General features: G+C 36.1%; 3 protein-coding genes across 8 annotated transcripts; all 3 read right to left on the minus strand.

The window, feature by feature from the left end:
- Positions 1-67: 67 nt before the first annotated feature.
- sirt4 (sirtuin 4) lies at positions 68-3961 on the minus strand. The gene is made up of 4 exons (XM_084425993.1): positions 3812-3961; positions 2706-3198; positions 1631-1925; positions 68-725 (listed from the first exon to the last, which is right to left on the minus strand). The coding sequence occupies exons 2-4, from the start codon at positions 3188-3190 to the stop codon at positions 573-575; spliced, it is 933 nt and encodes a 310-aa protein (XP_084282119.1). The 5' UTR covers positions 3191-3198; positions 3812-3961; the 3' UTR covers positions 68-572.
- Positions 3962-4013: 52 nt separating this feature from the next.
- sxph (saxiphilin) lies at positions 4014-12682 on the minus strand. Its single transcript, XM_084425968.1, has 17 exons — positions 12474-12682; positions 11445-11608; positions 11237-11336; positions 10960-11139; positions 9088-9250; positions 8937-9001; positions 8628-8785; positions 7658-7844; positions 7428-7576; positions 6858-6948; positions 6714-6764; positions 5771-5953; positions 5102-5249; positions 4902-4984; positions 4642-4826; positions 4374-4560; positions 4014-4186 (listed from the first exon to the last, which is right to left on the minus strand). Exons 1-17 carry the CDS (start codon positions 12532-12534, stop codon positions 4143-4145), a joined length of 2199 nt encoding a protein of 732 aa, XP_084282094.1. The 5' UTR covers positions 12535-12682; the 3' UTR covers positions 4014-4142.
- A 482-nt stretch (positions 12683-13164) lies between these two features.
- sfi1 (SFI1 centrin binding protein) lies at positions 13165-26073 on the minus strand. 6 transcript variants are annotated; one of them, XM_084425949.1, is made up of 32 exons: positions 26039-26065; positions 25686-25907; positions 25531-25602; positions 25346-25456; positions 24007-24101; positions 23812-23929; positions 22994-23096; positions 22769-22925; positions 21975-22136; positions 21778-21848; positions 21567-21659; positions 21203-21300; positions 20718-20784; positions 20414-20544; positions 19471-19552; positions 19197-19375; positions 19037-19112; positions 18804-18899; positions 18567-18643; positions 18377-18479; positions 18168-18264; positions 17929-18089; positions 17578-17652; positions 17197-17271; positions 16932-17108; positions 16609-16826; positions 15963-16061; positions 15644-15872; positions 15381-15453; positions 14638-14782; positions 13990-14092; positions 13165-13467 (listed from the first exon to the last, which is right to left on the minus strand). In XM_084425949.1, exons 2-32 carry the CDS (start codon positions 25829-25831, stop codon positions 13321-13323), a joined length of 3636 nt encoding a protein of 1211 aa, XP_084282075.1. In that variant the 5' UTR covers positions 25832-25907; positions 26039-26065; the 3' UTR covers positions 13165-13320. The 6 variants fall into 6 exon arrangements, with proteins under 6 accessions (XP_084282075.1, XP_084282076.1, XP_084282079.1 ...); XM_084425950.1 differs by lacking the exon at positions 26039-26065 and adding an exon at positions 26022-26037; XM_084425953.1 differs by having other exon boundaries at positions 14000-14092; positions 15963-16058; positions 25686-26073.
- Between the last annotated feature and the right edge of the window lie 1666 nt (positions 26074-27739).

A 27739-nucleotide genomic window follows, 5' to 3' on the forward strand; every position in this document is an offset into this window, starting at 1 on the left:
TAAGATATTATAAACCTTCACATTATTATTTTGAAATGTGTTTTGTGAAAAGTGCTATAATACAATTGGTTTGATTTGAGGTTTATTGTCAGGCAAAACAAATGATTAACATTTTAAAAACATCCTGATACATTCACTTATATTCATTTATATAATCAAAATATATAAATAATAGTGATTCATATATTTAACAAAACTACCATTATTAAATAAAAACAAAAAGTTGTATCCATATAGCTCATTTAATGTTTCCCACATTGATTCTTGAGGAGCTGGGTAACTTTTCAGAGAGTACATTCTACATGGGAAATGTAGATGTCCCTATAAACCCACTTTATCATTTTAAAGATATCATTTAAACAACTCATTTGTACTGATGCTTTATTCTGTATTGCACTTTAAACTCTAGCTAACTAACCAATAATGTGTGAATATGTTAGTAATTTGAGGTAGAGATCTGTTGTATTATGCAAGCAGCCTATAACCAAACCAAAACTATGTTCCAGTAATCTTGTGATGAGCTGTGGATGGAGTGTTGAGGTTCAGAAGAGCTTCAAGGAAGAGTCCGTTTCTCAGTTGAGTTGAATGGCAGGCAGCACTTCTCCACAACGAGCACTCACCCTGATGTCAGTGAGATGATCAGCTCTTGTAGGTCCTATATTCACCATCGCTATTGGAAGTTTTCTTTCACTAGCGGCGAGTAAAAAGCGGTACCCAGAAAAAACCTGAAAAAGGAAACCAGATACCACTTTCCCAAAAGTCAAGGAAGAGAAAAGTATTTGCCTTATCTATAGGTCAGGGATACTCATTAACTAGGTCAAACTCTTGTCAAACACACCTGAACCAACTACTTATGAACTTCTTAATTTGTTTATTTGAAAATTAGAACAAGGTGCACTGGAGTAGTAGGTTTGGAACTAGTAGTGGGGATCATTGTTATTTTAGTATCATTGAGATACTATTATAGTTTTTTATTAACATTTTGAATTAGCTTTCATTTATATAGTTTCCATTTTATTTTAATTTAAAGTTTTAATAATTTTGTTGCGTGTTTTTGTCATTTATGTATTCAGCAGATCCAAAGCAACTCGCAAAAGAGGAACAAAATCAACTTGTCAAGCAATTTAGCCAACAATATTTATAATATACAATGTAAAGTTTATTGGACAACTAGATTAGGAAGGAAGCTAGAGAAGAGGTAAATGCAAAGACAAGTAAGGATTTTTTTTAGTGTGTGTGTAAGTGCATTCATTTAAGGGCATGGGGTGGTTCAGTGACCCCATTTTTGTCATTTTTTTTATATGTCTGTATATTAATACGCCAGTTTATTATTTTTTTATTTAAGTTTTAGTTATTTTAGTAAATCAAGTTAAATTAAATTGTGAGAAATGTTACATTTGCAACAAGCTGATTTTTTACAAATATTTTATATTTATAAAAAAAATAGATATTTATATATTTTTTACATTTATTTTATTTGAGTTAATGTTTATTTAATTTAATTTAATGTACATTTTTATAGTTTTAGTTTACTATTATAATCCTGGGGGTTTCACTCTAGTGAGTAGGAATGAGTAACCCTGTTATAGGTGCATAGTAATTTTTTTGATATTGATGAAACATTACTCACCTGAAGAGAAGATCCAGCCACAAGCACTGCATCAGACTCAGCCAGCTTGTTATACACAAAGTGAACTGTAGTCCGGTTCACTACATCACCAAAGAAGGTCACCTCAGGTTTGAGTACACCGCCACAGGCATCACATGCAGGTACTCTGAAGTTCAACACCTGCTCATCCTCCAGAAACACATCTCCATCTGGGGCCACAGCACCTGCACTTGCTTCCCAGCCAGGGTTCAGAGCTACAAAACGCTTCTGAAGCTCGGCACGTGGAGTCAGTTGGCCGCAGTCCAAACACACAACCCTAGGCGAAACATAAATTTGCAAGAACATATAGGCTAGCTTTTTTCTCATAAACTCTACATCCCTTTTAATGCTGTAATCAATGATCATTAAAGTCACCATGAATTTTTTTTTTTTAAAGGTTTCGGGATCAAACGACAACAATTCAATCAATTCCTGATGGAAAGAAAAAATCAAGTCCCGCCCTACTCTTTTTCTTGTTTGAGAAGCCGTTTCACTCGGATATACGTCACAATAGACTATTGCAACTTCTGTTTCATGCTGACTTTAAGCGTGTGCTGTGCTGTGATCGATTTGACTACACTGACACTATTGGATATCAAAAAAACTTGAACTAAATTGAACTGAATTTTTAAAGATGAAGCTCTTTCATGGTTTACATCATATCTCACTAATTGATAATTATTTATTTCTATTCACAACTTCAAATCTTCCATTTCTCCTCTCGCTCAAGGTGTTCCTCAGGGTTCCGTTCTTGGTCCAATACTATTCAACATATACAACATCACATTATGCCTGTATTACCTTCAGCCTGGGAAAGGTGCTTTATAAATAAAACATTATCAATATATTTATTGAGCTGAAAAATATTTTATTTTATAGCTGCTTTACAGCAGAATTTGAATCAGTCCAATATTTGATGAAGTTTGCATCACTGATTCTGTTATTTTCTTATTTATTACTGTGAAGCTGCTTTGAAGCAATCTGCATTGTATAAATCGTTAGAGAAATAAAGGTGACTTGACTGTTTGTGTGTAGACCTTTGCGTAGATCTAGTTACCTGTGTGTAGATCCATGAAGTTCGGTAAGTCTCTGTTGTCCAGCCTTTAAGTGTAAGGCATCTACATTCTGAGTGACAAGCCAGTGCAATTTTCCCTTTTCCTCCCAGTCCCGTAATGCTAAATGTGCTGAATTAGGCTGGTGTGAAGAGAACTGCGGCCACCCCATGTAGTTCCGTGCCCAGTATCGCTGCCTCGATTTTGCACTGCGCACAAACTCTGAGTGCTGCATAGGCCGCCTGTTAGTCCGTGCATACAGTCCCACACCCTCTGATCTATAGTCTGGAATTCCAGATTCAGTGGACAGTCCGGCACCGCTAATTACAAACAGCCGTGAAGCCTGTGACACAAAGGCCTGGAGTTGTTCCAAAGCACTGGAGTCAATTGAGCCACTGGCAGGAACAAATCGTTGTACACTAGCTTGTATTGTAGAAGCACATCTTCCCACTGCCACATGTGGAGGCAGGGATCTCCATGGCAACAGCATCTACAGACCTGTTCATACAACCGCAGATAAAAGCAAACAACTCTTTATCAACAACACAATATTCTGCACAATAGTTTGTCAACCATTCAATCAATTTTACCATTAAATGTTATGGTCTGAAATATAGAATATGTACTAATTAAGTTGAATGAATACATTTGATAAAAATTACATATCATTTAAAAACAATATGCATGCTTCCATTACTGGAGCAAAGATCAGTCTGTAAATTAACAGTAGCCTAATAGCTGACTATGAACCTTAAAGTGCACGGCCTTAAAAGTGTATGGAATTAATTCATCATTATAACATTACAGAACATATTGTCCATTACATTCAATGGTTTTCGACCATAAAGTCAATTATTACGTTATTAACGTAACGATTAAAATAAGTTAAATCACAGATTTAGTTACGTCTTAAGGCTGTTTGTTTTGAGTAAAACTTGAAAAAGTAGGTGGAATGTATGTGACCAACTCGTTGTATAACACTTAACGCTACTTGATTTAAATGTCAAGTAAGCTAGGACAATAATAAACATGGAATGACATTATGCCACGTGCGAATCTATATTTTTAACACATGTTTCAGATGTACAACTAATTTAATTTAATAACGTACCTGTATTAATAAAATCCTCAGCACCAAAAGTCTTCTATTTCGTAAACATTAGTACAGTAGCTGCAGCGGTCGTCAAAAAAGAACTTCCGTGTTGTTACACAAGTGCATGATGGTAAATGTGGTTTAGTGAACGTCCTCGCTTTTTGGCACGCTGAAATATCTCCATCTGTGTTCTTTGATGAAATTGATAAACTCTAGTATTGCACTCACAGATATAAAATATATCTTCAAAGAGTATTTTATTGTATGTCAGGAATGATACAAAATAAATCATATATATGACCCATGCTTCTTTTTAACATTGTCATAAATGCCATTTCATCTAGGTTGTTTAGAATATGCTGCACACATCTTGATTGCAGAACTGTAAGATTTCTGTAAAAAAAAATTACAATTAAATTAAAAAGTGCAATTAAAATATCCATGAATACTTATTGAAATAATAATAATAATAATAATAAAACAATAAAATCAAACTCTTTTAAAAATCCAGTGATTGTAATATTATAAATGCAAACAAATAATTGGTATGCAATGCATAAAATAATAATGTTTTTCTTACTTGCGTGTGTGCAGTTAAAGATGCTTTCAGCCTGTGAATAGAACTCATCTCCCAGAATGGTGCGATAGTCCACGTGACTTGTGTGAACGAGGCACTTTGTGGCATCTTTAAAGAGCAGGTCACTCTCTCCATACTGCTGAGACTCAAACAGGTGGAACCCAGTATCTGGACGAGCTGCTATGGTTTCCTATAGCGCAAAAACACATCAGTATTCGGATTCTAAAAGACTCCCAAATCAATCAGATGATCATAATTTCAGTGTGCAGACCTGCGACTTCATTAAGAGGTCATAAATGCGAGCTGTAAGAACAGGACGTGTCATAACAATATTTGGAGGGACTGCCCCTAAGTTACAGGTCTTCCATTCTGTCAGAGGAGCCCGACTGCCATCGCTGCAAAGCAGCTCAAAGTCCCAAGGGAGCCAACCCTCAGCCCAGCCACTGGTGTTTAGACCTGTCCATCAAACATATCACGCATTATCATCAATGAGATTCATCCTGATGACATTTCTCATTGTGTACATCTTACGTTCAATGTTGCTCTCCAGATTGTGGTGTTCCATAAAGGCCACATCTCCAAAACTCTTCCCACTGGGGTCTCCAACCAAGCATCTGGAGTAAAAGACATTTTGAAGCCTGCAAAGCTGTATGGTTGCACTTTAATACACTATAGCAATGGGTGATCAGACATATTTTCCTGTACATGATTTTATTCGAACTGTTCCTCACCTTAATGCACCCATATTGCCATAGTAACGCTCATTATGGTTGTCAGCACACCGTTTGGTGGCAGCTTCTTCAGTCCCACCCATACACACCTTACATAGATTGCCTTGACCTCCTGGCAAACAACCTTTCCAAAACACCTCAGCATACACTGAAAGCAGAGAGTAACACTAAATAGGAGCTATTACGCTTTTTTACATTTTCAACTTTTTTTAGTGTGTAATGTTGCTATTTGAGCACAAAGTCCACTCCGAAGGGAGTTATTCTCTGTATCAGTGAGCTCTGTTTCTGAACTCCCTGAAATGACTAGATTGTAGTCTTGAGATTTCTTCCAGGAAAGTACACACCACAATAGTCCTAATTTAAATAATTCCTGCTCAGGGCACTGATCCAGCTGGCCAATCAGAGCACACTGCTCTTTCAGAAAGAGGTGCTTCATAGAGACAGGAACTAAACAGAGCGTTACTGAAAGTCTGGGAAGAGAAGTGCTGCAACAATATAAAGCATGTGGAAAATAATAAATGTGTTTTTTGTACATTCAAGTACAAGACCCCAAAAATCAAAAGACTTTGTAAAAGGGCATAATATGTCCTCTTTAAATATAAGTAACTAAAATATTATATTTGAACAGTTTGATAAAGATACCATGCAAAAGAAAGGAAAATGTAGTACCATTATTCGGCTCACATGGGGCGCTGCTGCTGTGCTCTGTGCTAAGCATGTGTCTTACAGGTAAAACCCAGCCAGCAGGGCTGTACATGTGACCGTGGCAAGAACGTCTACCACCCAGGCTTCCAAAATATAAACTCCGGCTTGTCCGACGAACAACTGCCACACCATACACTGATGGTAATTCTAAAGAGACAAATATATTTTATAAAGACATAATAATAGGGATGTATCATTTACAGTGCAATGCATAAGTTAATACACCCATGCTAAAGTTCACTAAAAAGAGGAATAAAAAATCATATTTTGGAAATTGAACTTAATGCCTTAATTTAAAAAAATTAGGAAAAATCCAACCTTTAAGGACACCAATTTTCTTTGTGAATGAATAATGTATCGTAAATAAATAAATAAATGTTCTTCCTTAAAATACATGGTGCATAAGTTAGTACACCCCTATGTTAAATTCCCATAGAGGCAGGCAGATTTTTATTTTTAAAGGCCAGTTACTTCATGGATCCAGAATACTATGCATCCTGATAAAGTTCCCTTGGCCTTTGGAATTAAAATAGCCCCACATCATCACATAGCATTCACCATACCTAGAGATTGGCATGGTTTTATTTCAGTTAGCCTAAAAGCTAGTTTGATTTGCATTGCTCTCAATGCTAAAAATCTGCATGCCTCTATGGGAATTTAACATAGGGGTGTCCAAACTTATGCACCCTGTATTTTAAGGAAGAACATTTATTTATTTACGATACATTATTCATTCACAAAGAAAATTGGTGTCCTTAAAGGTTGGATTTTTCCTAATTTTTTAAATTAAGGCATTAAGTTCAATTTCCAAAATATGATTTTTTATTCCTCTTTTTAGTCAACTTTAGCATGGGTGTATTAACTTATGCATTGCACTGTATGTTAAGCTTGTTTTATTTCTTATTACCATCACTTTCAAAATGGCCACCTGCTCCTTCAGGAATCTCACATTTCTCTCCTAAATTTCAAATGAACCAACAAAGAGAAAAACAAATCAGGGTGAGATGAACTTGAAGACATGAGTGAGTATGACTCTGGATGTTTTACATACCATAATATTCAGTCACCACAGGGACAAGGCCACATTTCCCAGCTATGAAAGCATGAGTGGCATCCAGAGAAACAGCATCCACCTCATCCCTCTGTGAAAATGAACAAATGATTCTGTTTTAGGCACTGATACTGAGACAATCGCCAATGTTGGTATAGATATCGAACACTAAAACTATTAAAAAAAATCTTTAATTGAATTAAATGTAAAAAATATATATATATATATAAATGTTAAATGAAAAACTAATGAAATTAGGAAATGTTGCCTTGGCAAAAAGCTGAAATAAAATAGGTTTGAGTAGAATTAGTACTAAAATAACTAAAACTGAATTTTTTTTTTTTTAACTAAATAGATACCAAAACAGATTTATACTAAACAGAACCAAATTGACATATATCTGCAAATGAGGGGTAAACTCAGAAAATGTACAGGCCATAAATATTTTTGGTGATGAAACTGTATTCTGCAATATTTTGTATCTAAAATAAATGAATATAAATAAAATGATGTTTGTTATGTATATTTGTTTAACCAAATCACAACTGCTGAAAAATTGTCTTACTAGACCTTGATCTTCTCAATGCAGTCACTCATAGACGAGGCTTTTACACACACCAGAGGATCGGATTTTATGTTAAGAGCCCACTGCTCGCATTTCTTCTGTTCAGCATGACTTATACAGCACCACCTCACCACACTGTCCTCCAGCGAGCTACCTAATCACACACACGCACAAATTAAAGCCTAAGCTTATCATTTCCAAGATTGTATGGTACAGAGGGGAAGCAATCTTTCACCTTCATGTCCAAGGCCCTTGAGCAAGGCCACATAGTCCAGTCCAAGAACCTGGCTCATATCCATGTCTTCCATCAGAACTAATAATTTCTCAGTCACATCTTTGAAGAGAAGGTCACTCCAACCATAGGTTGCTGATTCGAACAGCTGGAAGCGCTGACGCTCCCTTCCCCTCCAACCAAACGACATCTTCAAAAGAAAACAAAGCGAAGATTTTTTTCTCTCTCATAAGATACTGAAATCCTATCAGCCAAGATAATAATAACATTATTAAGGAACATCACCAGGGACCTGAGGTCAACTTGACACCGGCAGGACCATCAATCTGTTAAAGGGATAGTTCACCCAAAAATGAACTCACTGGGACAATCATTTAAGTATCTTCTTTTATATTGCATACATATTTGGAATGACATGAGGATGAGTAAATGATAACAGAATTTTCATTTTGTACCCATTTAAGATCAGTTTTTCCATGTACTACAAGAGTTTGTCTTGTAGTACATGGAAAAACTGATCTTAAATGGGTACAAAATGAAAACACAAATTCTGGGTTTGTGTCAGGTTTGAGTTTGTAGTTACTGAACTTATGTTTTAATTTTACCATTATGTGTCCTGCACATTGGACATATATGCACATATATACATTACACATTGCATCTCTTTGCCAGGGGTGTCCAGTCCTGCTCCTGGAGGGCCACTGTCCTACAAAGTTTAGCTCCAACCCCAATTAAACACACCTGAACCAGCTAATCAAGGTCTCAATAGGCATACTTGAAACTTCCAGCAAGTTGGAGCTAAACTCTGCAGGACAGTTGCCCTCCAGGACCGAGTCTGGACACCCTCTTTGCTCAGCAAATAAAAAATGAAAAGATTGAGACATTTCTGGTTTGTTATTAAAACTTTACAGTACAGGATGGTCGGATCAGACAATTTTTATGTGTCAGTTTTAGCCTTCAACACAAAGCATACCTGGGCAGCGACCAAGAACTTCCGGGCAATTTTACGCATGTTCATTCTTGTGACCACACCCGCTCCAGGGCCTCGTCCAAGGTTACACCTTTTAAAACTGCTGAGGGGAGCATGAGTACCATCTGTACAAAGCAGTCTGAACTCATCTTTCTCACTTTCTATTGAGTAAAGTGATCAAATAGAAACAAGAAAGAGAGGTCTTCATCATATAGGATTTAATCACTATTGTACCCACATAAACATATATGTTACACCATGAATGTACAATTTGGTAAAATAAAAAGTTGTGTAAGAGTTCATTGTGTTAACCATCTATGCTATCCAGAGCTGTGTGATCCACAAAGGCAACATCTCCTGCCCGTGACTGCAAACATCTGAAAGAAAAACAGTGGGACTGTAAGATCCTAAAGGTAACTTGGCAGTGACTCACTGATACAGACGTAAATAGGATTATTTTAACCTGAGTGCTCCTTGGTTGTGGTAGAATGGTTCACTGTGAGATGTCTCACAATGGAAATTTTTCTGACGAATGTATGACCTTTGACCTTGGCACAAGGAACAAAGGCTGGCTGCCATTGTAGCTGCTCCAGGCACACAGCTGGCATTGAAGAAAGCGCTAACCGCTGACAAAACAGTCAAAATATGAGCACTGGGACCTCGACACAATCATACATATTTTTGAAGACTTTGTTTGGTTTGGGAGAACATGACGGAATACTCCCTAGGTTATGACCAAATTACAGAGTGACTGGAAATATACCAACAACAACAAAAAATTGGGAAATCACTTAAAACTTAATCCATTTAATCAGAATTTTCTGGATTGATCCTTTAGAGACTGTTATATACGGTGTTGTTTAGTGTTATTTATATTCTAAAATAATAGATTTTGATGTTTAAGGTTTTCATGTAATATTTACACTCACCGGCCACTTTATTAAGTACACTTGTTCAACTGCCCATTAACGCAAATATCCAATCAGCCAATCACAAGGCAGCAACTCAATGCATGTAGACATGGTCAAGATGATTGAAGTTCAAACTGGGCATCAGAATGGGATTGTGGGCTAATGGTTAGAGAGTCAGACTGGTAACCCCAATGTTGTGGGTTCGATTCTCAATACCAGCAGGAAACGACTGAGGCACCTAACCCCCAATCACTCCATCTGCGCCTCAGCAAAAATGGCTGCCCACTACTGCACTAACTTGGAGAGATTAAATGCAGAGGACAAATTCCGAGTATGGGTTATCATACTTGGCCTTTACATGTCACTTCACTTCAACATGGCATGGTTGTTAGTGCCAGATGAGCTGGTCTAAGTATTTCATAAACTGCTAATCTACGATTTTCACACACAACTATCTCTAGGGTTTATAGAGAACGGTCCGAGAGAAAGAGAAAATGTACAGTGAGCGGCAGTTCTGTGGGTGAAAATGCCTTGATGATGTCAAAGGTCAGAGGAGAACCAGACTGGTTTGAGCTAGAAAGGCAACAGTAACTCAAACAACCACTCGTTACAACTGAGGTCTGCAGAAGAGCATCCCTAAACACACAACACGTCGAACCTTGATGTAGTTGGGCTACAGCAGCAGAAGACCACACCGGGTGCCACTCCTGTCAGCCAAGAACACGAAACTGAGGCTACAGTTTGCAGTGCACAGGATCACCAAAATTGGACAATAGAAGACTGGAAAAATGTTGCCTGGTTTGAGTGAGATTCTCATTTCTGCGGCAACATTCAAATGGTAGGCTCAGAATTAGGAGTAAACAACATCAAAGCATGGATCCATTCTGTCTTGTATCAAAGGTTCAGGTTGGTGCTGGAGGTGTAATGGTGTGGGGGATATTTTATTAGTTCCAACTGAGCATTGTTTATATGTCACAGCCTACCTGAGTATTGTTGCTGACCATGTCCGTCCCTTTATGACCACAGCATACCCATCTTCTGATGGCTACTTCCAGCAGGACAAAGTGCCATGTCTCCAAATGGCCTTTACTCAAATGGCCTCCACAGTCACTAGATCTCAATCCAATAGAGAACCTTTGGGACTTGGTGGATGATGTCAATATGGACCAAAATCTCTGTGGAACGTTTTCAGAACCTTGTTGATTCTATGCCACAAAGAATTAAGACAGTTCTGAAGGCAAAAGGGGGTCCAACCCAGTACTAGCAAGGTGTCCCTATAAAGTGGCTGGTGAGTGTATATATTATTTTATTTCGATTAACAATAATGAATAATAATTTTAATTAATGAAATATTTTGTAATAGTTTTAAATTTAGTCAACAATAACACTGCTTATATACAACTTATGATTTGCGGTTGTCTTACCCTGACTGAGGGGCTCATCCTCTCCCCAGGGCAGGAGGTTTCGAGAAAGGAGATGTCCCAAAGGGAGACTCCAACCTGCAGTCCAGCGAGCTCCACTATGACAGCTCCTACTGCCCTTCAAAGAGCGCATATTAAAAGAACTATTGTTCCTCACCACCGCAACAGCAAGAATACAGCCACCTAGCAGATGGAGGAGACAAAGTGGAAAAGGAAGATGTTTACATGTTAGTGCTAGCAGAGTGTGATGCCTATGAAACTACATTAGGATTCTGTATACCATCTCTGTAGATTTCCTTTGCGACTACTGTGAGACCGAACTGTTTTACTGCAGAGTACACCTCTCCAGCATCCAGAGTCACTAGGTCAGCTTTATTATCCTGATAAAAGATAGTGGCAGAATGTAAACCATCTACTTTTATGTCTCAGGGGTTGATTAAAAAAAAAAAAAGCAGTTTCATACTTATGCAGTATCATACGTCACCCACCCGTATCTTATTAATGCAGTCAGCTGTCCCATAAGCTTTCACACACGAGAGACGTGCGAAGGCTGTGACCGCTGCAGGTGGAAGGACAGCGACCAGTGCTTTAGCCAGCTCTGCACACTTTCTCTGCTCCGGCTCTGATACTGTACACCAACGTATCTTCTTACCTGAATGCAGGTATACAGGCATACACTTAAAGAACATTTCAAGTTTGACAAATCAAATATTTTTATGGTGGGAAATCATCTTAGGATTTTAAAGACCAAAGATTGCAGCAAAAGGAGCTGCTAACATTAAAAGGTGTTGCAGTTAAATCAATGAGGGGCATATTTTTCAATATTCTGGTGAGGGGAGACTTTTTGTTATTGTTGCATACTGCAAATAGAATAGATTTCACAGTGTTGACAATTAACGTTTCAGTAACCACAAAGTTGCTTTTACTGAGATGATTAGGCCTACTATAGAAACTTTACGTTATGATTAATATTATAATTCATATTTCCAAATAGCCTACATAGATAATGAGAGATTCACAGAAATGAAAAATTCATAAAAAAACAACAACAAAAAAAAACATTTAATGAGATCACGACAAGCCATCATGTTAGGAGTTTCACAAAAATTCATAAATACAATGACATTTGCAATTTATTTGTGGCTCATAATCTATTTATTTGGAAATATGAAACTTTTGTTAAACGATATGAAATTATGTCATTACTTAGGCTTAAATAACTTAAAACTTAGAGGATTTATTATTGATTGACACAATAATATCGGTACCTCGCACGCTAATTTAATATAACGCATACTCCTAAATTTATAGCGATATCACCCTGAGTAGATTAAGGTGCGTGTGCATTAATAGATGTATATTTTTTAGCGCGGTATGTTACTGTTAATTAGGAGCAACATTTTGTAACCACTTATTGCTACTGAAAGTTCTGGCAGAGCAGCAGGCATTTCTGTTTACTCCCTAATCCTGAAATACGTTTTTGCTGCTTTTCTTAATTTTGGCAAGCTCGCACTTACCCCAGCTGGTGATGGTGCACAGCAGTAGAATGACAACAATAACTCCCACTCGCTTCATCATAGTATCAGAAATCTCTTCTAGGAAAAATAAATCACAGTAACAGTCTAACGTTACATCGAGTCCTGTACAGACGTTTCAGTTGAACGGGCATTTCGCCTAGAGATCTAATTGGTTTGCGCGAGTCTGAAAAAATACGTATTGGGCAAGCGGGTGTTTCCAAAGCGAATAGTTCTTATAATAAATGTGCACATATGGAAAATATTACTGGAACTCTTGTGTCACGTGGAACATTCTCGTCCAGGCATATTTTCTTGCCTGGCGTTTTATGGCATTTCCAGAGAGCGCATTTTGTTTGGCATTGTGTTAAATGCTATTAATGGTATTAAATGCTACTGGGCTTACATTGAAGCAGCAACGGAGTCCAGGTGTAGCTTACGCCCAAATGAAGATTCCAAGATAGAATCCAACCAAACTAACAAAAGTTTGTTCCAAGAACGTTTTGCTAACTTTATTAAGTTAGCAAAACGTTATTTCTGAACGTTCTACTGTTCTCTAAACGTTCAAAATGTATTTTTTGAAGCGTTCCTTGTTAGCTGGGAGCATTCCAATGTCACAAAAGGCCAACATCATTTTAATTCAGGTAATCCATAGGATCTCAAGTTAAATAAGCAATTTCAAAACATCAAAATATGTGATTTAATGCTTTATTAAAAAGTATTTACAACTGTATTTTAATAAATAAATACTGAAATAAAAAACAGGTTTTAAAGTGACTCAAGGACTACAAAAATACAATATTGTTTAGAATTATTACTGGGATAACAGGTTGCACAATATAGCCTTAGTCTATATTCCAAACTTGGTAGGTGTTTTTGTATTAACCATGGGCGGTAGTAATTGGCTCTGGATGGTGTTAACTCTGGCAGCATGGCACATCATGGTGGGTTTCTGCTTGTTTAATCTCAAAGATAGAGAAGAAATGCGACTCTCAAGCTGCAAAGAAACATAATATTAAAAAATTACTTTGAAAATTAAAATAATCAAAACCAGAGATTAACAAATATCTGCGGTCTCTAAAAAAACTAGAATATTTATAAAGATATTTTATATAGACCACCATGCTCAAAATCCATTAGACCTAGGGGTGTAATGACAAGCATAACGATAATAAATGTTACATTTATTATTAAATCACTAATATCAGATCTTAATATTTTCCATATTATAACTTTCCAGTATTGCACATCATACATAAAAGCAAGGGTTTATGCAATCTGTAACATTTATCTAGTGACACTCCTGACAGCTGGTTTTGAGAATTTTGATTTATGTTTACGTAAATTCTCCAAAAATATGCGTGTTAAATGTAAACCACCAGTGTCCTCTGTGCAATAGTGCAGTCTGAGGAACCAAGAGTGTTGCCTTGACTTATTTGTTAATCCTTTACTGTACATATTTAAAGATGAGAATTTGTTTACGAGTGTGTGCGAGAAAGAAAGAAAGATATATGGATACCTCACTTAACTCCTTTAAGACGCTTTCTCTTTCCTCAGTTTCTCCCTCAATGCCTGTTGTTGCGAGCCAGTTACTCAAGATCTTTTGGAGCTTACGCCATGTCCTAAACACACACAAACGCAGGCTGATTTCACTATATTAGTGAAAACATCTCATTAGATGCAATGTTTTTATATGAAAGTGATGATATCTGTTATACCCATTTAGTTCGAACACAAAATAGAAAAGCAAAACATTCCTTTCCCTAATTTAACATGAAGCCAAACATTTTCACCTCAGTCTCTCAAACATAGCAGAAACAACTATTCATTCCAAAAGCCAAGTTTGTGTGTGCTAGAATAAATAACCCACTTTAATATGTTGATTCAGTCAAACTACAGCTGGAGGCTCAATTAACTTTTTTTTATAAAATGCATTTCCAAAGTAGTGGTTTCAATTTTAGGAGATTTGTGACTTTTACAGCAGGATCACATCAGAAAAACAAACAAAAAAATGTACAAAAATAGTATGCAAATCTACAATAATATATGCATGTGTGTGTGTATGTATTTATAATTCTAACAAATAATTAATTATAACAACTTTAATAATTAGAATAATAATTCTAAACACTGTATATTCTTCCTATTGAAAGCCAGACTAACATACTGTAACTGTTTTCTGTCTTGCTGGTATCGTTGCATTTCCAGTCTAATATCTAGTAGATCTTTGGTGAGTTTTTCAGTTTGCTCCACATCCACAGCCTCATCTTCCTCATTCTCCTCTTCCTGCTCAGGTAATCTTTCATGCATACCTACAGCCCGGACAAAATGACAAGTGTTAATGTGTCACGTAAATGAAAACATAAACAAGCAAAACTCACTTGGTATATATAAATAAATGAACTCTTTTTTTTTTTATTAGTTTGAATGAATGATTCAATGACTCAAATCACACAAACTTCACTTGTTTCATTACTGGATGAATCTGCGTTTTTTTAATGAATCTCTTGATTCAATGACAAACCCATTTTTAACAGTCACTTGTCGCCACCTACTGCTGTAACAATGTAATTGATACAATCTTTTTTTATAGTGTCAAATTACTTTCAAAATTCCAAATTTCCAACTTTAATCTTAATTTGAATTATTGTAACAGAAAAAAAATAAAATAACACTGTGTGGTTGAAAAGAATGTTTGTGAAGCGGTTTCATAACATCTGCTTCCTCAGGCTCAGCAGCAGTGCCAATTGAGATTTGAATGCTCGCTTTGATCGTACTTGTCAAAGGTTTAAAAGTCGAATTGTTGTCATTTAGGAGTAAGATTGTGCGGGTGTTTGAATCGAGGTTGCGGTCTTTTAATGATTAATTGTGCAGCACTACTTCATATTATGAAAGATTATGTTTTTTTACCTTGTTTTGGGAGAAGGTGGGAAGTGAAATGAGTAGAATGCAGTAGGGGCTCCTGATTCCTTAAGCTTTTTTGCTGTAAAACAGAAAAAATTGGAAATTCACAATTAAGCCAAATTACAATTTTTCTATTAGGAGGCAAGATGACGAAACAAAAACAAGAATAAGTAACGGAGTAAATAAAAACTGGCGGGGGGAAAAAGATACAAAACCTATTTTTGTCCTAGCCTAAGAAAAAACAAGTGTTCTTACAACATCATGATTACCTTGCCATGTGATACTGAGACAGTAAATGAAGATGGAGGAAGAAGTATGTCCTGGCCGGTAGCAGCAAAATATCCTGGAGGACCAGGTTTGACTGGGAGGATCCTAGGTTGTGGTACCACTGCAGGTGACTCCAGTGGGTTTTGGGTCAAATGGACAAAGGGTAATGGAGAAGGAAAGGCAGGACTGCTGGAGGACAATGCAGTCTCTCGTACAGACACCCTCTGACTACTGAAGCACCATGGAGAAAGGTAGATGCTCATTAGTATGTGAACAAAAGAATTGTTTGATTATGTCACAACGTTTGTGCGAGTACTACACCTGCTGATCTTGAAGTCATGTGGCAGAGGTTTGGCTGGAGACTGCAGCAGGTCATCTGGTCTTCTTGGTTGCAATCTAGATGCTCGAACCGACCAACTGCTGACAAAACAGGAGGATCAGATTTACTCGAGACATGTCCATCAGAATAAGTTTCAAAATCAGAATAAAATTTGAATAAAAGAAGATAAATTAGAAATAAGATGTTGTGTCATAAACTAATTATTCTTTTCCTATGATACCTATTAGTTATAGTTCCTGTAGTTACCATAATTACACTATGCATGCATGTTTTTCCATTGACGGTTCTGACAAGGGTTATTGTAGTTAAATTAAACTAAAAGCATAAAAAAAGTTTTTTGTTGTTTTAAATCAAAAAAATTAATACAACTATACAGACATTTTAATACAACAAAAATACTAAAATTCTAACTAAAATGAAAAAATAAAAAATAATTCAAAATATTAATAAAAACTATAATCTGATAGATACTAAAATAATACTGGTTCTGACTAATATATACTATATTATACATAAAAATGAACAACCTCGCCCCCCCAAAAAAAACCCAATTCTACTAGCTACTTTAACAACTAACAAAAAATAAGCTTAGGATTAACATTTGCAATAAGAATGACATTGACTCACAGGTGATTGATGATGGAATCTTTCTGTTCTGCTGCTTGGCTCCTGATTGGAGAGGCGGTAGGAATGGGGGTGTGGTCTTCTGGCAGAAAAAAAGACACACATTTCTTGGGGTGGCTGACTTTGGACGGCACTGTTTTACCCTTGACAGGCTTGCACAGTGCCCGCTGCTTCCATCGAACGGCACACCGCCTTACCACGTCCTGAAGCTGACGACAGCTCTGTATTTGATGAGGATTACTTATATTAATGTAAACAAAATACACACACATATACTTTACAGACTGTAGAATGAAATGCACAAATATACACTATGGAAACAGCACCTGTTCATAGCTGTGCTGGGCAATATTAGTTGAGAAAGCACTCATGTGCGCTGTGTGCGTGAGGATGTGCGTGACACCCTCTCTCAACAGTTCATCTCTGTAAAACTGAGCTGCCTCAGTCAAACGCTTCTGTTTTCTCTGACGTTCTGCGATCCACAGCCGCCACACGCAAAACACCTAAAGCATATAGACCAAACTGTATGACACTATGCAGGTGCAGGAAACTTGAATTGTCAATGATAAACAGTGCAAGATCTGGCATTACTTTGGCCTGTAGGTTGAGGGACCAATGCCAAAGGGCAGTCTCAGTTTGCTCCGCCTCTCTTCTTCTGCTCTGCAGCTGTGTGTCATAATCATTCAAAATCAGACAAAAATACAATATAAAATCTTCAAAGAGACAGTAACAATCAATCATTAGTAGCTTCAGCTCAAAAAAGAAAATGATGCAATGTCAGCAGCTTGAACTACTGTACAGCAGGTGAAGTTATAAGCTTTAACACCACAACAACATCTATATTTAAACAAAAGACTGTACCGAGTGGACATGAAATGGATGTTGTGATCATCTTTTCTTCCCTATTGTAATGTATATCTGAGTGAAATAGCCTTCGAATATGATTGAACACTTTGCTAAATCAAAACTCACTTGTGTTCTCCAGCAGATAAAAAAGCGCTGATAAATCCTCAACCTGTGAAGCTCAAAGCTTCTTTTCTTCATTACCTAAAAAGCATACATTTGTGTTTATATATACATACATATATACACATATATATACATATATACACATATATATACATATATACACATATATATACACGTACATCTACACACATATACATACACACACACACACACACACACATATATATATATATATACATACATATATACATACATATATATATATATATATATATATATATATATATATATATATATATATATATATATATATATATTAAAAATAATTAAGAATGGGACTACTTGAACTGGCACCTGATATGTTTTGTGATGGTGAATATTGCTGGTCCATGTGTTGAGGGTTCTTTTTCCCAGCGTTCTGCTGTAGTGTCTGTTGGCTCTGTCATTCGCCAGTCTCTCATCTTTTACCTCCACGCTTCGCTCTCTCCATCTTCTCAAAGCCACTTGCATGCGTACTAACAGAACAAAAACAGCACTGAATAATTTCATCACTGCACAGACTACTAACAGTGGTATTTATATAACCAAAGTACATTTCTCCAGGTGTATTTGAGCTTGTTTCAGGGCTTCCTCCTGTTGATGACGTTGACGATGAGCAGATACCGTTCTCTGTCGCCATGCCAGAAACACCTTTTAGACATATAAATTGTAAAATATGTTGTAAAATGACAAAATTGCACTGATAAATAATAGGTGTTAATTTTGTACTTCAGTATATAACTAATTTTGATGTTATAAGCACCTGAGATAGAATGTGCTTTTGAGAAAAACATTTTGCTCTGTTTTCCTTTTGTCTCTCTTCCATCAGCCGTGTCACGTTTATTCTCCATAAACAGAACATTTTCCTGCAGAAACAAATAATAAAAAAGATAGATTAGATTACATTTCTTTAAATAAACAATACAACAATTTTAGTAAATATATCATAATACCTGACCAGATGTTGCTGATGCTCCTGGTAACGGCACTCCACATTTTTGTTAATCGACTGAGTCTGCAAATGGTACGACTACACGCATGCATGTAAAAACAACGAGTTTATCATCTTCAGAGCTGCAAGCTTTGTATATACAGTAAAAAAAATAATAAAAATAATAATACACTAGTATATTACAGCAATATTTGTAGATATACTGTATACTGTGTCAAAACAAACATGATATTCATACCTTCCAAGCTTCTAGAGCATGTTTGAGCAATTTGCTGTGGTGGTGTTTCTCCATTTGTGCAAGTTTCGCTCTTTTCTGTCTTTTGTGATCTACATACTGTTAAACAAGCTCATATTTACTTTAGATATAATATTTCAAACCAATAACAACAACAACATCTGCATCATATGATGATTAAAAAAACATTGTCAGCTGTTTCCCTTAGTGAATAGAGCCAGTTGTGCAACTCGTACCTGATGCCAGTCTGCCATGGTTCTTCTCAGACACCGCTGTCCATCATGACCCTGTGCCTGCTCCAAACGTCTCTGACTGATCAACAAAACACAACAAAGCTGAAACTTCAAAATCAAAATACTTCATTCAGTTTATTCAGCTACATTATCTGATTCACACCTGGTTTGTATGTTGGCAACGAGGTTTCTCCATTGGTTCAGGGCCTTCCGTAGAAGAGTGCGTTTGTAAAGGGAGTCAGCTGCTGCTCGTTTGAATCTCTCCTCTCTACACTGTACAGCACTGCAGGACCACTTAGACCAGGCACGGGCACAACACACATGCTCGGCATGCAACACAGCCTACAAGAAATATACTGATTACTTGGTAAAAGAAACGAAAATCTTGCTGACTCAAAACTTTTAATGCCAATGTATATTCATGGTTGTCAGCATACCGTTCTTTCAGCAAGTCTCTGATCTCCTCGTACCTCCAAACTTCTCCACCATGTATAAAACGCCCAACTGCAAGTCTGTTGCCTATATCGAGGACAAAAACATGTAAATTTTTCAGTACAATACAACACAGACATGGATATCTACATTGTTGTATAATATCAAGGAAATGCAATTACACTGCCTCCTTGTTTACTGTAGATGCCTTTTTGTTACACACATTTAGCCAAATGTATTGAATTTAATGCATTGCTTACAACTTTGTTATTTATTTTTGTTCCTAAGAAATGCCTTATACTGTTTTGGCAGAGATGTATAGTAATTGTTAGTTATGTATGTGTGTGCCTACCCATGAAAAGGAGGAGCAGAAGTATGTGAGCGTATGTGTGTGTGCTCAAAGACACAAAAGACTGTGGTTCTACTCCTAGAACCTTAAAAGGAAATCGGCCATCTCGGTTAAGATAACTGGAGTTCAAGGACCTGAAAGGGCAGACAGCTTGCACCTGAGAGGCCTTGAGAAGGATCTTGGAAATTTTGGGAAAGTTACAATTTACACTAATCAAGAAGATTAGAACCTAACCTCGGCGGCAAACAACAGGAGTGATTGCCTCTTTGAATACTGATATGTCATCCCCGACACCTAGAAGCCCAGAGCTGAGGACAACAAACCCCAAGCGGAAGACAAGAAGCCCACAGCTGACTGAAATTTAATTGATTACAAAAAACTGCCTACCAAGGCTTTGATTTATAGTGTTAAGACTTTAAATAAGAACATACCACAGAGAAGTCTTCTGACCAAATTGTTAGTAATTTAAAAAGCTTATAATTTAGGCCAGACTCAACTTACTTTACCTAACCTGAAAATAATCTTAACACCTTTAACCTTATTATAACGTTACACACCACAAAAAAAAATGCATACACTACTTAGCTACAGAAACCCACCTGTCATGTTGTTCAGCTCTTTCTTTCCGCTCTCGTTTCTCTGTGTGTTGCGCTGTGAACTCCATCCAAGTGTTTACACATCGTGGGAAGATACGACGGGCAAAGCAGGCATCCGCACGTAGTTCCAACTCCTATACATTTGTACATATACAGATTGTGTGATAAAATATTAGAAGCATTTTTAAGGCAAAAATGGTACAGTCCATGGAACAATGAAAAAAGCACAGTCCATTAATAATTGCAGTGGCCTATGATAAGACCTATGACCTAAGATAATGAGAGTGTCAGAAAGTGTGGTGGCTACCTGCATTTGTATGTGCTCTTTAAGACGTTTTCTCCACCGATCAAGGCAAAATCTCAGCACAGAGAACCTATTGATTAATATCAACCGTTTAAAAGCCTCACAGACAAACTCATGTTTATTAATGACCTAAAATATATAAACTCAGCAAATAAAGAAACATCCCTTTTATAGGATACTGTGTTTTAAAGATAATTTTTGTAAAATCCACATACTGACTGCTACTTTTGATATTCACCCTCGCTTTGTTCAGGGACTCGTAATTCCATTCCTGTTTGTCAAATGTCTGTGAAATTTGTTCCGTTTATGTCTCAGTTGTTAAATCTTTTTATGTTCATACAAATGTTTACACATGAGAAATTAGCTGGGAAAAAAGCAGTTGAAAGTGGGAGGATCTTTCTTTCTTTTTTTGCTGAGTATATAGCATGCTTCAAATTAAAAAGCACAAGCAGAACTGTGAAAAAATTTAACTCATTTATGTGACTAACTTGTGATGAGTTTGTGCAACACTCATCTGGGGTTGCAGACTTCTGTCCTCAGCCTGATCCAAGCGCAACTGCCAGACTTTCCAACAGCTTTCCAGCAACTGCAAAACATCAGTATCCATTTCTGACAATTAAACTCGGCACAACTGCATGACGTAACACTCATAATCATTACCGATAGATGACTGGTAGACCATGTGTTAATAATTGCTGTTATCACGGCCTGTTTTTAGTACGGAAATTTAGTTTTCATGGTACAATAAAGTCTTTTATTTAAAGAAAAAAAAAATATTTCCACAAATATATTACATTTAAGGACAGTTCTGTCATGTGTTGTGTATATGTTCTCTATTTGTGTTGTTCTTACAATGTGATGATGATGCTGGACACTAAGATTCTTGTTGAGACGATGAGTTTTACTGTGAGTGACGTTTAGAGTAAGGCCTTTTAAACCCAACCGCTGTGAAGAAATACAAGACCATCATAAATAAACAAGAATTAAAAAAAGAAAGCTACATAACACACATAAAAATAAATAAAAACATGTTAAAACCTCTAAGAACAAGTACACCACTAACCAGAAGATAGAGATGTCTGTGATGCATGGCAGCCTTTTCCCTTTTAGCCTTCTGTGAGCACATACTGACATCTACAAACAGATCAGGAAAACAACTGCACTACGACGTGCCATCATGCTTTCATTGACATATTTCATTTCTTCTAGGAGAATAAAAGTAAATGCAAATTGTCTGTTTAATGGTGCAAGCAAAGATACAGTGTCTCCAGTTGGAGAACGCCAGCTGTTGGGAGCCGTGCTGGGCCAGTTGGTCTGCTCTCTGTCCTCTGTCTTTCTCAGCCTGCCTGGATTGCATCACATTATACCACTGACACCAAAACTTCTCCAGCACAGAGACACGCCATACATCCTGAGCAACAGCTGCAACACAGAAGACAAATTCAATTTGATTCAAGATAAACTAATGCATAAAATGATATATAAAAAGTTATAGCAACAACAAAAAAATAATAATAAAAGGTTTGGGGTTTGTAAAAACATTTGAAATTTTTTGAAAGAATTCTCAAGCCTGCATTTATTTGATCAAAAATACAGTAAAAATAGTAATATTGTGAAATATTATTACAATATTTCTATTTTAATATATTTTAAAATGTGATTTATTCCGGTGATGGCAAAGCTGAATTTTCAGCATCATTAATCCAGTCTTCAGTGTCACATGATCCTTCAGAAATCATTCTAATATGCTGATTTAGTGCTCAAGTAACATTTCTTATTATTATCATCAATGCTGAAAACAGTTGTGATATTTAATAGGTTTGTGGAAACTGTGATGCATTCCTTTTTCAAAAATCTTTGATGAATAGAAAGTTTAAAAGAGCAGTATTTATTTGAAATAAAAATCTTTTGTAACACTGTTAATGTCTATATTCTCACTTTTGATAAATTATAGTCATTGCTGAATAAAAGCATTAATTTCATTTAAAATAATCGTTCCGACCCCAATATTTTGAACAGTAGTGCATATAATAAATATTAAAAATGAATGCCACCTGTTGTCTTGTTCTTAGCCTGTCTGTTCTCTGTGTGTCTGATCCATCCATGAAGTGTATGTCTCGACAGCTGAAGACAATAGTGACGATGAGCTTTGGACTCCTTCTCTTTCAGAACACAGGCATGTTTCATCCTGCCTCTCCAGTGCAGCCATGCCTGTGAAGAACAGCCATTTTAGAGATCACGCAAACTAGACATTTATATTCACACACGCTCATACTCACTCTGCTTTGTGCAGTGTGAGCCCAGTGTCGCAAGGCAAGATCTTCCTGATGGTACGCCACATCCCTGTGCTGTAGTGCCATGTTCCACACAGTCCAAACCCACCTTTAATAACCAACACATGCACAAAAATATTTTACTTACAAGCCACTAAACATAAGCATTACTTAACTGTTACACATGCATCTTTATATCTTATTATATAAACAATTTTTCAAAATTTCGATTTTATTTGAAGAAACTGATACTTTTACTCAGCAAGAATGCATTCAATTAATCAAAAGTGAGTAAATAATACATCTAGAATTTCACGAGACTTCTATTCCAAATAAATGCTGTTCTTTCGAACTTTCTATTCATCATAAAAAATCTTGAAAAAAATGCACAAATATTAAGCAGCACAACTGTTAACAACATTAATAATAATAATAATAATAATACATTTTTTTTTAGCGTAAAATCAGCATTTTAGAATGATTTCTGAAGGATCATGTGACACTAAAGACTGGAGTCGTGGGTTCTGCCATCACAGGAATAAATTATATTTTGAAATGTATTCAAATAGAAAAGTTATTTTTAAATTGTAATACTTTTCCACAATATTAGTCTTTACTGTATTTTTAATCAAATAAATGCAGCACAAGAGACTAAAGCATAAACACTAAAAATCTTACCAACCCCAAACTTTTCAAGTTTATGTTCTGTCACTCCAACCCTTCACCAGGATTGTAACACTGTATATTATGTATCGGTCTGCTTCACTTTACATATGTGGCTCTGCATTGTTGGTCTAACACCACATGATGAGAGCAATGCTCACTTCAGCACAGCGAGTCTCTCGCGCTGTACTGCTGCTTCTTGCATCCTGTGTTTCATGCGACACATGTCCAGGTACAGCTCCCAGCCATTCCACACACACCGCAGTTTGTGCTCCGTCTCTGCAGTACAAATAGGCCTATTCAGTTACAGCTACGTTTGTTCAACTCAAATATTAATAGATTAGCCGTCTATTTACCAAATCTGATTGCAAGTTGCAGTTTCTTCTTTTCTTCTCTCTGGACAACAACATAATCCTGCCAGGCTTGAAATGTTTTGCTGTACAGCATATACCTACAATAGGCAAAAAAGAAAAAAGACAAATATTACAGGTGGTGATCATTGAAGTCCTAGCCCTTAAGCAAAGTGTTTTCCTCCCTGACTACAGAACAAACAATGAAGACAAAACAAAACACCCCATTGCAGTATGGGATGGGGTACACACTACCGTTCAAAAGAGAAAGAAATTAATACTTTTATTCAGCAAAAATGCATTAAAATAATAAAAAAATGAAAGAAAAGACATTAACAATTTAAAAAAAGATCAGAGTCCTGCTTTTTTTTTCTTTTTTTTTTCGCAGTTTCCACAAAATATTAAAGGAATAGTGAAACCAAAAATGAAAATTATACCATTTAAAATTGATGTTAAATAATATCCTGGCTTTTCCCAGCTTTGTAATTTACATTTACATTTACATTTATTCATTTAGCTGACGCTTTTATCCAAAGCGACTTACAATTGCTATATATGTCAGAGGTCGCACGCCTCTGGAGCAACTAGGGGTTAAGTGTCTTGCTCAGGGACACATTGGTGTCTCACAGTGGATTCGAACCCGGGTCTCTCACACCAAAGGCATGTGTCTTATCCATTGCGCCACACCACCCGCCACATACCCGTAATGGCATTGAATAGTGCCCACGTTTTTGAAGCTCCAAAAAGCGCATCCATCCATCATAAAAAGTAATCCATACGACTCCATTGGGTTAATAAATGCCATCTGAAAGTAAGTTTTTGTAAGAAAAATATCTATATTTAAACCTTAAAAAAAAACTATAATCATTGGCTTCAGGCAATGGCGGTACGCACGTTCATGAGAGTCGAGTTCAGGCGGAAGGCTGACCTCTGACCCGATGTAGGACATATGTATGTATGGTGTAGCTTAAGCTTAGGTAAGAATAGACGCCTCTCTTGAAAACCCCATTGACTTCCATAGTATTTTTTTCCATTCTATATATGGCAATGGGGTCCAATTCATACAGGTTTGGAACAAATCGAGGGTGAGTAAATGATGACAGAATTTTCATTTTTAGGCGTACTATCCCTTTAAGCAACACATCAACATAATAGAATGAATTCTGAAGGCCCATGCAACACTGAAGACTGGAGAAAAAGCAGATGCAAATTCAGCTTTGCCATCAAAAGAATAAATAACATTTTAGAACATATTAAAATAGAAAACATTTCACAATATTATTGTGTTTTACTGTATTTTTGATCAAATAAATACATCCTTGTGAGCATATGAGACTAAACTTACGTATAATGGCAATCTGCCCTTATATTTAGGGTCCATTCCTTTCTTACGTGCCACCACTCATCTCTCCAAGCTCCTAAGGTCTTCCTCAAGACCACCTTACAATAATGAGACCTAAACAGAAAATATTTTTTTTTATTAAATAAGTAAAGAAGACTGACTTTTTAGTGCACTAATTAAACACATACCTGGCTTGTGATGTTGTTATTCGTCCAAATGTCTTCTGAATCCACAAGTGAAGGAACTTCCGAGCAAGGTGCCTAAACAATCAATGCAATAATCACTTCAACTGTCAACGAATAGAGGATGCCACTACAGCGTTATAAAATGAACGAAGTCCTACCTTATCCGTAGCTCTTTAAGTCTACCACCTCGGTTCCAATTATATCCGACCCGGTACGTGTTTTTGCGAATGTGTGTTTTGCGTGGCCGGTTCTTTTCAACAGCAGAAGACAACAGTTTCCCAGCTTTTGGTCTTGTCGTTTGCATCTTCAATGGTTTATTGGAGCATACATGAGTTTCAGTCAATCAGCGCACTGTCTAGCAGCCGGTGCTTGAGCTATAACTGGTAGAAATAAAGTTATTAAAGTAGCTTTTAAGGGTTTACATGTTCCACTTAAGGCTTTAAAGCTACTACAGCTCGTTAAAAAATCTGTCATATAAGTGCTATCGTACTGACAACAACCAACAACAAACCATAACTGCCGCTCCTCTGTGTTGAAGGAATATTCTTCCGGTAAAATAATGTCATAATAAAAGACTTTCTTTAAAAGGGGCACTTTGAACCCTTTACAAAGAGTATAGAAGCCCTTTAATGCTACGGTTATATTGCAAATAATAATAATAATAATTATGAGAATGACTCTTGTCAACCCTGTTGTAATAAAGTTACAATATTAATACAGTTGTATTAAAATAATGCAGTTATATTAAAATAATTAATGTGGCCTTATACAATTGATCTTTTATGCCTCACTTGTACAGAGTAGGCCTATTTTGTGAATTGAAGCATTAATGTGCATTGCTGTTAAAGTTGTGTTTTTCAATCAGTCAGTCATGCAGAAGTCATTACAAGGTTATGGTCAACATTTCAGTTTGTGAGATTTCTTAAGAGTGTTATTTATTTATTAATTATTGCAATTTTATCAAACAAAGGACACAGAAACATACAAACAGTCTTTTAAACAATAAACAAGTTATGACATAAGAGTTCACAAGAGAAATTATATAAAACTAGCCTGTTTTAAATATGTCCTAAGAAATGAAAAAGAAGAAAAAAATGAAGGTGAAAGCATATTAAGAAAGATTATTAAACATGGTAAAAAGAGATGTAGATGTTTTTATGTTTTTTTTTTTTTAATGAATAGCCATTGAGACTGTATTTAAACTAATTCAATTCTTGTTTGAAGATGTTAATGTGGGGTTTACTTTTTATGTATTTACATTTATGGATATTAGACTTACCACTAAATAAAAGAAGATTTATACAAAAACCTGCTTTGATTAGATTCTCATCATTATAATAAAACCCAAAAAGAATGTGTCAATGAGTACGTCGGAACTATGTATTTGGGTTATGTTCATGTCCTAATAACATCACATAACAGAAAAGTTTTCAGTCTAATACAGTGGCACTAATATGGCCTACAAGTAGATAACATAGGGCTTAACGGTTTTACTTATGGAGGTTTCCATGTAACCTCGGAAATGTATTCAGTAACACACTTTTACCTTGACAGTGTGAGTATGACCAATTTTGCACTTTTCACTCAAATTTTTATGTTGGTAACATTTTGTATCTAAGGAAATGTTTCTATTTTGCACTTTTCTTATTTCATATTTTTTCTCATTGTATATATATATATATATATATCATATTTTGTATTTATTTGTTCTGTTTTATTATATTACATGTTCAATTAATTGATTTTTGTTAACAAAACGTAAATTTTTCTGTCATTTGTACTTTATTTAAACACTGTTAGTAGGCCTATGGGAAAACTTCACTACCTACGTATTATTTGTGTGTGACAAACTTAACACAAATTGTTGGATAAATAGCAGAAAAACACGTTTAACTTTATTTTAACACTTTTAACATCAGTCAAATTCGGAAAAAAAATAAAAATCAAGCAACGCAAAAGAACCGTTTAAATCCTGTCACGTGACTACAATTTACAATGGGTGGCCACGTTGATTGCCTGAAATGTATTCTTGCTCTAAAATTGTATAATGACTCTTGTTAACCCTGTTGTATAAAATACACACGTCTAACCACACAGTTTTGTGTTCTGTGTTTTTCAATTTGAAATTATAATCAAATGTAAGTGTTGGTTACTTGAAACTTTAAAGAAGGCGTGATTAGACACTATATAATCCTTGATTGGGGCCTCTCTC

The sequence above is a fragment of the Rutilus rutilus genome (assembly GCF_951802725.1).
Source record: "Rutilus rutilus genome assembly, chromosome: 12".
Taxonomy (NCBI): Eukaryota; Metazoa; Chordata; class Actinopteri; order Cypriniformes; family Leuciscidae; genus Rutilus; species Rutilus rutilus.

What these genes read in the sequence shown, in the direction of transcription:
- sirt4 (XM_084425993.1), bottom strand. Translation starts at nt 3,190, where the DNA reads ATGCTGTTGCCATGGAGATCCCTGCCTCCACATGTGGCAGTGGGAAGA. An exon ending in CTTCATGGATCTACACACAG is followed by an intron (nt 1,926 to 2,705) that starts GTAACTAGATCT and finishes TGTTTCGCCTAG; the next exon opens with GGTTGTGTGTTTGGACTGCG. An exon ending in TGGCTGGATCTTCTCTTCAG is followed by an intron (nt 726 to 1,630) that starts GTGAGTAATGTT and finishes TTCCTTTTTCAG; the next exon opens with GTTTTTTCTGGGTACCGCTT.
- sxph (XM_084425968.1), bottom strand. Translation starts at nt 12,534, where the DNA reads ATGATGAAGCGAGTGGGAGTTATTGTTGTCATTCTACTGCTGTGCACC. An exon ending in TGTGGTGACTGAATATTATG is followed by an intron (nt 6,765 to 6,857) that starts GTATGTAAAACA and finishes TTTGAAATTTAG; the next exon opens with GAGAGAAATGTGAGATTCCT. An exon ending in TGGCCATTTTGAAAGTGATG is followed by an intron (nt 5,954 to 6,713) that starts GTAATAAGAAAT and finishes TTGTCTCTTTAG; the next exon opens with AATTACCATCAGTGTATGGT.
- sfi1 (XM_084425948.1), bottom strand. Translation starts at nt 25,831, where the DNA reads ATGCAAACGACAAGACCAAAAGCTGGGAAACTGTTGTCTTCTGCTGTT. An exon ending in GAGAGACTCGCTGTGCTGAA is followed by an intron (nt 23,097 to 23,811) that starts GTGAGCATTGCT and finishes TGGTTATTAAAG; the next exon opens with GTGGGTTTGGACTGTGTGGA. An exon ending in CTCACACTGCACAAAGCAGA is followed by an intron (nt 22,926 to 22,993) that starts GTGAGTATGAGC and finishes TGTTCTTCACAG; the next exon opens with GCATGGCTGCACTGGAGAGG.